This window comes from Nansenia antarctica (genome assembly GCF_963989245.1).
Source record: "Nansenia antarctica genome assembly, chromosome: 5".
Classification (NCBI taxonomy): domain Eukaryota; kingdom Metazoa; phylum Chordata; class Actinopteri; order Argentiniformes; family Microstomatidae; genus Nansenia; species Nansenia antarctica.
The window spans coordinates 51,391,150-51,403,708 of NC_137690.1; the positions used below are offsets into that span (position 1 = coordinate 51,391,150).

At 43.7% G+C, this 12,559-nt stretch overlaps 1 protein-coding gene across 1 annotated transcript in view; it reads right to left on the reverse strand.

Annotated features, from left to right (window-relative positions):
- The window catches only part of LOC308157683 (ubiquitin-conjugating enzyme E2 E2-like), a 43,168-nt gene extending 33,489 nt beyond the window's left edge, over positions 1-9,679 (reverse strand). Inside the window, exons 1-3 of the mRNA XM_080531289.1 lie at positions 9,564-9,679; positions 7,899-8,108; positions 5,700-5,750 (exon numbers count right to left, since the gene is read on the reverse strand). Coding sequence (XP_080387415.1) covers positions 5,700-5,750; positions 7,899-8,101 — 254 coding nt within the window. The 5' untranslated portion in view covers positions 8,102-8,108; positions 9,564-9,679. The remainder of the gene's footprint in view (positions 1-5,699; positions 5,751-7,898; positions 8,109-9,563) is intronic.
- Positions 9,680-12,559: the final 2,880 nt, after the last annotated feature.

Sequence of the window (12,559 nt, forward strand, 5' to 3'; positions counted from 1 at the left end):
CCACCCTCTCTCTCTCCCACTCTCCTTCTCTCTCACTCTCCCACCTTCCGTATCTCCCACTCTCCCACTCTCCCAAGACTGAGAGACTTACCTTCTTTCTCCACTTATCTATTGCATCATAAATCAGCGGATGAAAAGGAAACCGACTCCACACTGATTTAGCTTTTTGCTTTGAAACAGAAATCCCTTCTGACTTCTCTACACACACACACACACACACACACACACACACACACACACACACACAATGAGGGGGCGTCACTGCACACAAATCTTTAAGAGTGAGTTAGCAGATCACGATTTCAACAGCCGCGTGAATATTTCATTACAGGGAGAGAGCGTTGAGACGTGCTAGGTCGCTGATGGTGACGAGCGTTCTCAGAGAGATGTCCAGAGCCACAGACCATCAGCCTACTGGGTTTCTATGGTCAGCGATCAGAGCCAGGTTCCTGGTATGATGCTAGCATGAGTATCCCGGAAGCTATGACATTTGGAAGAGTGCATCTGTGTGTGTGTGTGTGTGTGTGTGTGTCTTGTGTTTTCTGTGTGTGTGTGTGTGTGTGTGTATATATACACTCAGAGAACACTTTATTAGGAACACTATATTAATACTGGGTAGGCCTTCTGCTGTTGTAGCCCATCCGCCTGAAGGTTCGACATGTTGTGCATTCTGAGCTGCTTTTTCTGCTCACCACAATAGTACAGAGTGGTTATCTGCAGCCTTTCTGTCAGCTTGAACCAGTCTGGCCGTTCTCCGTTGACCTCTCTCATCAACAAGGTGTTTCTGTCCGCAGAACTGCGGCTCATTGGATGTTTTATTCTTTATTGTACCATTCTGAGTAAACTCTACAGACTGTTGTGTCTTGTGTGCATGAAAACCCCAGGAGATCAGCAGTTTTAGAAATACTCAAAACAGCTCCTCTGGCACCAACAATCATGCCACAGTCAAAATCACTGAGATCATCTTTTTTTCCCTCATTCTGATGGTTGATGTGAACATTACCTGAAGCTGCTGGCTTGATTCTGCAGCATGTTATGCATTGTGCTGCTGCCACATGATTGGCTGATTAGATAATTGCATGAAGGTGTACCAGGTATTCCTAATAGTGTTCGGTGAGTGTGTGTCTGTGTCTGTATATGTATATGTATATGTGTATGTGTATGTGTGTGTGTGTGTGTGTGTATGTGTGTATGTGTGTGTGTGTGTGTGTGTGTATGTGTATGTGTATGTGTGCGTGTGCGTGTGTGTGTGTGTGTGTGTGTGTTTCAGTATGTGGTGTCCCTTTCTCCATGTCTAGTATATGAGTGTAAATGTTGCTTTTGCGGGAGTGGCAGAGCTGCTGGTGTGGAACAGCTGCCATGCCACCGGCTGGGTGTTTCTCTGCTGGATGTCTCCTAATAAACCAAACCTCCTCCCTCCATCTCACAGCAACATAGAGGCCCACCTGCCTGTGAGGGAGGGAGGGAGGGGGGGGGGGAGGGCCGGAGGGAGGGAGGGAGGGAAGGAGTACACTGTGCAGTCAAACAGAGGGCCCTAGACTCCAAAACATCCACTTCCAGCTCCAGACTCAATAAAACGGCAATGAGATTTTCCATAAAAAGTCATAAAACCTTGAGAACATGCTGTCGGAAATTCTCGGGTACCAACAATAACGCCCTCGGTCGGAATTCTCTCGGAATTCATTTAGCAAAACATCCCGCCCCTCCTGGCTGACTGATGTGAAACCCTGGTGAAATCGGGAATGCTTAGCCTATCAAAACAATAGTCGTTAGACGCCCTCGGAGGCCTGCCTCCAAGTGAGGTGTTAAAAAGTCATTTGTCAGTGTAGGGGTGGCTGACACAGTCATTCTTGTAATAAGGTTCTCTCTCGTGTAAAAAATAAAATAAATAAATAAATAAATAAAAGGAATCTTGGAGGAAAAAAAAAAAAAGGAATCTTGGAGGAAAAAAACAAACAAAACAAAAGCCATGTTTCAGACGAAGAATTTACTCTCCCCAAGGGGCTTGGGAAACTGCCTCTGTGACTCCCTGGTTTGTTGTGTTTGCGGTGAAAACTCCATTAAAATTAGCTCAGTGTACCTGAAAAAGAGCTGACGGGCAGCAGACCAGAGTAGTCAATAACAGGCCTGACTGCCAGTCACCCCGAGACAGGAGACAGGGAGACTGCCACGCGTACAGCATGATCACCTGACACCTTTTCATCACGGTCAGTCAGCAGCCGACGCGCGTTGACGTTGATCTCTTTACGCACGAGTCGGTTTTCATCACTATTAACACTACAGTAGTAAAGACATTCAGCGCCGTCGAATCACAACACGAAGGATGAAGATAATTGCTGTGAACCTACAGTAGCGTCCTGAGAGCAGTGAAGATGACTGTGTTACTGTGAAGAATGCCAGAAACATAGGACACACCACTGGCATTTACATTCACATTTTAGACATTTAGCAAATGACTTTATCCAAAGCAATAAGTAGTAAGTACATTTGTCTAAAGTAAGTGAGTCTTCTACACATCAGTCATCACTCATCATAAGAAAAACAATATATCTACAGTATAGTAGGACAATGGGCCATTGGCAGTCACAATGCTAAATGAAGGAATAATTACTTTCTTCTTTTTCACAGTAGAGAAACTGTACTGCTGGGGTGGGGGGGGGAGTGGGGACACACCACTGCTGCACACCACAACAACCAGAAACCCCCTTTCCCCCGTGGCCTCCCCCCACTCCCTCCCCCGATACTTCAGACTGTTTAAAAACACTTACAAGCGGAAGCGATGCATTAACTCAATTTAGGCCTAAAAGGTTAGGCAGCCTTTCCACTTTCCACAGCAGAGACAGAGAGGCATTCTTAAAACATCCTCTTGCCAGGAGTAGAGGGGGGGGGAAAGAGAGGGACCTATTACATCCTCTGTGTGTGTACAGTATGAACTATAAAGAAAGAGAGAAGGAAAGAAATAATGAAAGGGAAGAAAAGCCACACGCTGTATGAATGCTCCCCAGTGCTTTACCACACAAAACCACATTTCAACTTCAACAGCCCATCTGATCCGGTAGGAAATCCCCACATAGGCTCACCACACTGTGACCAACGCGATCTCCGCTGTGTTATCCTCTACAAGACGATAATAGCAATAATCAGATATCAATTATTATACTTCATTGTGTCTGAAACCTGGAGAAAACCTGGAGAAAACAGATTTAAACGATCGCTCCGTAAATTGAGGTATGTAGTTGTCAATCGTATCAACACAGTGATTCTAACTGTGTCGAGTGAGATATTTCTCATCTGTTACACATCAATACTCTCTTCCACCTCATCACCGCTCTGATGTCGTCAGATGGTAACTGGTATTCATTTGGAAGTCATTATTTGGAACACGCACACACAGAATTTTCCTGGGATTAGAAAGAGAGAGCGAGAGGTAGAGGGGAACGGGGGAGAGAGAGAGAGAGAAAGAAAAGGTGAGACGAGAAAGAGGGTGAGAGAGACAAGAGAGAGAGAGAGAAAGAAAGAAAGAAAAGGTGAGCTGAGAGAGAGAGAGAGAGAGAGAGAGAGAGAGAGAGAGAGAGAGAGAGAAAGAGACAGCATGGTCAATTCTCCCTCGGGATCCACATTGTTTCCCTCAGCCAACGGGGGGATTCTTATCAAAACGCTGCCAGGTCTATCATGAAAGGATATGGTAATTACGGAAAAAAAAACACACACTGAGCAAAAAAGGGCTGGTTGAGCAATGGGGTAATATAACGTGTCTGGTGTGGGGGGCTATTTACATACCCTTCCAGAGCGCTTGTCACATTCAATTAATTATTCTCCGCCGGGGTGACAAAGATGATTAAACAAGAGCAAAATATCTCCACCCATTCTGCCAAATATCAACCGGCGTTCGGCGTCCTTTCAAAATGTTGCCAAATCATTCCTCAAATAATACACAGTGCCCCTATTCTAAAAGTTGGTGCCGTTTTTCCCCCCCTCGGGGATATGACACATCTCCCCCACCCCCCTACTCTGTTTAAACCCGAAAATGTCAAAATGAGAGAGAGAAGGAGGATGTTTATAAGACGCTGTGATCATGAGCTGAAGGAAAGAAGAACAAGGACGTTCTGAACAGAAGCTGGGGGCCTAATGAGCTGGATTACACTGTCATTTCAACTAACAGGTGAAAACACCAGGAACAGAACCACACACACCCTGAAGATAAATAGTGTGTGTGTATGTATGTATGTATGTATGTATGTATGTATGTGTGTGTGTGTGTGTGTGTGTGTGTTTGTGTGTGTGTGTGTCAGACATATCTCATACTGTATCTCTAATGAAGAAAGAGAGTAGAAACAGCAGGGTTTTATGTGCTCATGTTTATGCAATATAATCACGCTCTCTCAGCTCACGAAACAGGCCTGTATTGTTAGATCGCTGCATCAACATGTGTGAAAAACGAAAACTAGGAAACTCAAACACGAGTTATGGGAAGGCCTAACAGGGGCACTTGGGGGGGGGGCTTTTTAGAGTCAAGCAAATACCCCAAGGGAGCAATAAATACCAGAAATCTACAATTCTAGTGTGTCAGGGCTCTCAGCGCTTCGCGTTGAAACATACTTCAGTCGTTTGAGGCCAATTTTTCACTGAGCTCCTACGGACGGAATCAAACTGCCGCTGCCGCTGAGGTGAATCCATTCGTCATGAAAACTCCTTTCATCACCCTTCGTTTCCATACAAATGTCATTTCCAATACAAATGTCTCCCCATGAAATCTCTTTTCCCCCTGCACCGTTCGGGCCATTGTCAGCGAGGATAATAGCACGCCTCATTGAGATTATCCACAGCTACACTCTATGCCAGGAGGGGTAACAAACACACTCTAGTCTAACACTTCTGGGATTTTTTTTTTTTTTTTTTTTTCCCCCAATCCATGACAAGGATTTCAGTCATGAATTTTGTTTTTTCCATCATTTCTCACTCCCCCTCCCACAAGCCTCCACCTTTCAAGCCTCCCATATACATGCACACATATGCACAAATGACTTACGTACATGCACGCACGCACACACACACACACACACACACACACACACACACACACTTTCCATCGAGGAGTCAGCCTCTCTGACAACACGCTGACTCACCAAGCGCATACACACACACACACACACACACACACAATGAAAACACACAAGGGCCTTGACTGACTAGTGCGTACTGCTTAGCTGTCGTTGCCGCCCTCCTCCACGTTGTGACTGTGGGTAACATAAACCCCGGGAACCAGTTCAGCAGCGCCGTGCCTCTCCCACCCCCGGGAGTCCCAGCAAACACTACTACGGTGCAGTTGAGTGATCCCACTGGTAAATACCTACGCCTATCAGGTCAATCAATCACTCACATCCCTCCTTTACTCACACCTTGACTCACAGCTTTGACTGTGACTCAGACGTGGTCTATTCATCACACACACAGGCCAGGGTAGAACAGCAGTGTAAATACACTACTAGAATGGGTCTATATGATTCAACTCTGCAAACACAACCCATTTACAACCCGGCGGGCCCTACAGAATGCCTCTGGTGTCACAGCATAATATGTTAATAATATATTATACCACCATTAAACAGAGTATTAACAGGCTTCTACCTGCAGCCAATACCACCATTAAACAGAGCATTAAACAGAGCATTAAGAGAGCATTATTAACAGGCTCCTACCTGCAATTTGGCGGTGGGTCCAAGGTTATCTCTGCCAGCTCCTTCTGAATCCTGCGAATGAGAGGTGGAACTGTGTTAAAGAGAGGCACACACACACACACACACACAATTTATCTTCAGTGTGTGTGTATCAGACAATCGCTCACGTGCACACACGCACACACACACACACACACACACACACACACACACACACACGTGTGCGCGCATGTTGTATAAATCCTGCCAGTAAAATCAATCTGTAAGTGTACACACTGAATACCTCATTGATTTTAGAATGAGCTCCTGAGCGTGGAGCCTGAATACAGGAATAGGTCCTGTCACGCAAAATCAACATGAAGACACACCACTGAATCTCTGCTGTATTTGACTAGGCGTGTGTAAATTGAGATTGATGTCAAAAGGGTAACGGAATCATATTGGGTATCCGGCTAAATTAATCCTGCCGCTGATTTCACCCTCTCCCTCTTATATATAATACATATATGCCATTTAGCAGATGCTTTTATCCAAAACGAGAGTGCATACATTTTTCAGTATATAGGCCTATGGTCCCAGTGGGAATCGAACCCACAACCTAAGCGTTGTTGGCACCACGCTCTACCAGCTGAGCCTCTCCCTCTCTCTGATACCTGTTGTTAACATTTCCACAGACCTATCAGAGCCGAGCGCATAAGCAAAGGCTTAATAGTGAGTAGAGAGGGGCTGGAGTCAAATGTCACAGCCGGTAAGTGCTCATCACGTGACTATATGCCAATGACTTGCCTCAAGGAACCCCACAGCAAGTTGCCATATTTTACAATCAGTTACCTCCCATCAAGACTCCTCCCCTCCATCCACACACTGAGGCTGGATCTCGCTGTGCGACTCTCATTCCAACACTTTTGAGACCCATCATCCTCTCCCACACAATAACCTCACAGACTTGAAGAGATACCATGAAAAGGAATCATTTTTTGTACTCTTATCGGGTGTGTAGCGATGCACTTGTTTGATCAGACCATATCAAAATATGACTTCTGACGCCAAGGAGGGTTAAAAAAGACAAGCAATGCCTCCAAATCAGGAGAGGGGGAAGCGTCAGAACAGTGCGGGGGGGGGGGGGGGGGGGGAATGCGCCCCGCCACGATTCTGTGTGGGAAGTGAACTTCAGGTGGTCTCTTTTGTTCATTTCCGCTGTCAGCATCGCCGCCGCCGCCGCCGCTGGATCATTCCTCTCCAAACGTCACAGCAACAGAGGAGCTCTGACAGGCAACACACCACGGCAACAAGCCGCGGGGAGCCTTGGGAAACAGCCAAACGGCAGCAGAAAAACCTCCTCTGCGCTTGTATTGATATTAAAAAATGATGGTTATGATGATGATGATGCGGATGGGAAATCACTGCACCCTAGTCACTCCAGGGAGGGAAAAAAAGGAAGTATTTTTGCAAAGGGGGCTGTAATACAATCGCCATGGTTATGGAGTCATTCTCGGCTTGACTGCGCGCCCGGGTAATTTTATCTGGAGTGTTGTTGTTTTTTCTCCTGAGGTGGCACATTTTGACTAGTGAGGCTGAGAGAGTGGATGGTGCAATGAACAAGGGAATCCAAGGGGAAAAGGGAAAATTACCGGAGTAGTGCATAAGCCTTCCATTCACGTAAGGGAGCTGTGACCAAACACTTTGTTTTCCGTAATGGCCCGCGGCATTTAATGATCTCAGTAGGCACCAGAAACACAGGGACCATTGCTTCAAGGTGCAGATGAATCACTATCGTTTCAACAGAATGGATACGGAGTAAAACACAGGATCTGAAATTGGCACGTCAGTGATCCAACATTAAACTTCAATTGGATTCTACATATGATAATGTACTGTGTATATATATATATACAGTATATGATAATGTACTGTGTGTATATATATATACAGTATATATATATATATATACTGTATATATATACAGTACATATGTTACGGTACATGTGGGAATACGGTACATGTGGGAAAACTAGGGTTAGGGTTAGGTGCTACGTCGATTTGGTACATGCTGGCATGTCTAACCCTAACCCTAATCCTATTCCTATCCCTAACCCTAACCCTAACCTTAACCGTAGCACCCTAGCACCTAACCCTAACCCTAGTTTTTTCCACATGTACCGTGTTCCCACATGTACCGTAACATATATATATATATATCTCTGGCAACGTTATACAAACCTCTTGGCACTGGTCGAGAGCTTGGCTGCGGTCTTGCTGGATATCTTGGCCTCCTTCTTCTTGGGCTGTGTCTGTGTCTGATCCCGCTCCCTCTCCCTCTCCTGGCCTTGCTCCGGAGGGGCCATGTCCCTCACCTCGGCGTCCGAGCTGCCCCCGCTGGTGTTGGGACTGTCCTGTGGCCCCGCCTGCACCTCACTAGACATCCTGGCTCTGGTCGGTCAGACACACACACACACACACACACACACACATGCGCACACACGCGCAGACACACACACACACATGCACGCGTCAGTGGACTGTTTCCTTGAACCATACATACATATGCAGTTGAAGGTCTACGCCCTGCTGGTTTGGCGGTTGTACTTCAATCAGTTGCTATTAGAAGTACAGTATCGGATATTGCCAGAGGTTACCAAATGAATTAAATACTGTTCCCCTCACAGGTCTTTTAAAGGACATCATATAAGGCAGGTTTGAAGCCCCCATGGACCCCCCCCCCCCTGCACTCAAGTCTACAATCAAAGCCCCATCTGCAAGGTCGCATTCATGAAATGCAATTTCCCATCATACCGTATAAGCCTCAAGGTGAACCCATTTAGTACATTCTGGGAATAAGAAGCGGTTGTTTGGGGCGAGTGTGTGGGTCTATTGTAGGGAGCAGATGTTGCACTGAGCTGGGCATCACATTCCAGAAAGAGCCTGAATTGAGATATCTAATCAGTATAAGTACAGACAGAATTTAGCACACACATTCTTTAATTGTGAACATGCATACTGGGACTGCACTGACGTGTAAGAAGTAACTGGATTTACCGAATTATTTCTTCTGATACAGTGATTTAAAATGGGTCAGTGATTTTAAAATTCTGTCAGTTCATTAGGGTACCTGCAAAAATAAAACCAACTTTCGTGAAACAGTGCATTGAGTCCACTAATACATATTTCTTTGTAGGTTAGGTCTCAGAGGTGAAGGAGGTCGACTGCAGAGACCAATTAGATCAACCTGAGACAAAGCAATTGGATACATGAGAGTGTCAATAGAGCCAAACAATGACAAACAATTTAACAACAAACAAAAATGCAACAAACAATTTAACAACTTTCACTTTCCTTGACACTTTTTCTAGCCTGCTGCGGGTCACGTAATAAGAGCTTAAAAGTTATAGCTAGTGAGTCCCCCTTACTCTTTTTTCCACAACCAGAACAACAGATAAGCGGCGCGCTTTCTTTTTCCTCCTTTTGTTGTGTAAATAATCCCCCTTGTCACGCGGGGCTGTCAGAACACCTGATCCAAACACACGAAGGGTGAGCAGGCGTCAAATCGCACGCACCCGTAATGGAAGAGGCCTAAAATTAGCACCCCCCAAAGGTAATCGGAGAAACCTCATGCGCCCTTGGTACCTACACGAAGACCGGATCCTAGATATCAACAACGTCTTTATTATAGGGTGTACATTCAAAGACACTAGGTACCAAAAAAGACGCGTGAAATACAGCCGTGGAGCTTCCTGGTGACCATCACATAAAGATATGTCTCGGCACAAAAGACACGGAACACCCCACAGCCCTCCTCACTGGATATATCGTTCTCGGGCCATTGACTCTTTAAACATGACTTTCAATGTGCAAATACAGTGTTGGAAAGAAAACATGTTTACCTACCAATTAGGCTACTTGACGCGCGGCGGTCGACGCACACAATCTGTTATCAACCCCGAAGTATATTCCGTGTATGCTCGCTCGGCCGTTCGCTCGTGCTGGTTCTCCGTTCCCTTTCGTTCTCCGCTCAGACTGCGAGAGAATGTGAGACAACCGGACCGCCTCTGAGCGCGCGCGAGCCCTTTTTTGTGGATAGCGCTGTGCGAGTGCGCGCAAAGAGTGTATCCCATGATGTGCAGTAGACCCGGAGTAATGATGAAGTATACACTACAATGGTATTGCATGTCATAAACAGAGATGGGTAATTTTTTTTAATACGGTGCCATTTGGACTTCATAACTTGTGAAAAATAAATTGTTGATTTATCTATATTTTAATGTTCTATTATATAAAGGACATATCTAGCTTGCTGAAAAACATAGTGGTCGAGCTCAGGCACCTACATTTTATTTTATTTTGAATACCCTCTGTAGTTGAATAGGGCGAGTGTCTCCAGAACAGAGTGGACACATAACAGGGTGGACACTAACAGGGTGGACATTTTGAGTTAAAGTTAGCCTTTAGCCTGCCTGTGTTAGCATTATGCCTAGAATGACCATGAATACTTGATGAGGAATCTAATTTGCACTAAATACTTTTTTTGAAATTATTCAATTTGATTGATCTCCTCAATATTTAGGCATAACAGGGTGGACACGTTATGGTCAACCACATTAAACTCACTGGATAAAAACATAAAAATCAGATGGTAAAAGAGGTAGAAAATGACACAGCTTACCACATTTGAAATCCCCTCCACTGATGTGATGTCACCTCATGAGAGTGATGTGATTGAGAAATATGGTTTTCTTTTAAAAGGGACATTAACACAGCATAACAGGGTGGACAGTGATCGCAGGGACAAGCAATATTGTAAGCAAAACCTTAATTTTTTGTACAAAATAACAAAATAAAAAAAGATAAAAACTATATTTGATTTCAGAAGATATTGATCAGGAAAATGAAATAATAATAACATATTTGGAAATGTATATGTTTTTAATAGTTATTTTTTGGATTGAAGTTGAATGAACAACACTGGGGACATCCCAAATCCCATGCAAAATCCAATTTACATCTTTAACCAAAGCTTTTAAAATGTAGAAAACAACAACTTAAGGGCTCTGCACACAGCGTGCGATTTCTGTTGCGCATCAACGTTCCATTTTGAAGTTTGAATGGAAGTCTATGAGAACATCGCATTTACCCACACACGGCCCCGATTTTAATCGCACGGCGAACATTCGATTCCATTCATTTTGAATGGGACAAAGCACACGGCGTGCGAGTTTTGTCGCACTGCTTTGTCCCATTCAAAATGAATGGAATCGAATGTTCGCCGTGCGATTAAAATCGGGGCCGTGTGTGGGTAAATGCGATGTTCTCATAGACTTCCATTCAAACTTCAAAATGGAACGTTGATGCGCAACAGAAATCGCACGCTGTGTGCAGAGCCCTTTAGAAGCCCATATCATTGTATTCATAATAAATAACAATTGACTATACATGAAAAACCTAATGGAATTAGTATTTGTCCAAATGTAGACAAAATACAACATGATTTAGTACTGGGGACGGAAAAGGCACCGTATAAAAAAAATGACCCAGATAGAAAAAAAACTGATTCAAGAAACATTTACCTAAAGCCTAAACTCTTCATCACCAAACAGAAGGATAGAATGTAGAAGATCCAGAATTTAGTTTTGGTTGTCAGGAGAGACTTATTCTGCTGTATTTGATAGCCTATTACAGTATTTTTAATTGTACAAGATAAGGTGAATTAAAACAAAATTGAGAGGGAATCGTTTACACAATTACACACAATGTCTTAGTCAGACCCATTGTTCTCGACAGTGGGGGATGTCCAGGTGCGTTTTGGTGACCATAAAGACCACTGCTGAAGCCTACAGAAACATTTGATCAATACATAGATCTATAATCAATACATAGATCTATAATCAATACATAGATCTATAACCGGACATCATCTATACGATAACTTAATAACAACAATTCAACCTATGATGACATCTGCAATCTATGTGACAGGGGGTCTGTTACCTATTACACCTGTATGAGCAGTCCTTTATGTTTCTGTCTCTGTCTCTCTTGTGTGTCACTCTTCCTCTCTCTCTCTCTCTCTCTCTCTCTCTCTCTCTCTCTCATATCTATCTATCTATCTATTACATTTACATGTTTATATTTCTGCCATTTAGCAGTCGCCTTTATCCAAAGCGACTTACAACAAGTAAATCATCTTATCTATCTATTTATCCATTATCTATCTATCTATCTATCTATCTGTCTGTCTATCTGTCTATCTATATCTCTCTCTCTCTCTCTCTCTATCTATCTGTCTATCTATCTATCCATTGTCTATCTATCTGTCTGTCTGTCTGTCTGTCTGTCTATCTATCTATCTATTTATCTGTCTGTCTGTCTATCTATATATCTATCTATCTATCTATATATCTACCTATCTATCTGTCTGTCTATCCATATCCGTCTATCTATCTATCTATCTATCTATCTGTCTATCTATCTATCTATCTATCTATCTATCTATCTATCTATCCATATCCGTCTATCTATCTCTCTCTCTCTCTCTCTCTCTCTCTCTCTCCATATCCGTCTATCTATCTATCTATCTATCTATCTATCTATCTATCTATCTATCTATCTATCTATCTATCTATCTATCTATCTATCTATCTATCTATCTATCTATCTATCTATCTATCTATCTATCTATCTATCTATCTATCTATCTATCTATCTATCTATCTATCTATCTATCTATCTATCTATCTATCTATCTATCACAGACTTTGGACGTCTGATTGTCTGCCATGCAACACTCATGTAACGTGGAACCGTAATAACTGGGTCGATGTTTCCTCACACGGGCAATAACAGCGGACCTCGCTACTTCCTCTCCGCCATATCGTGCGCCATTGAAA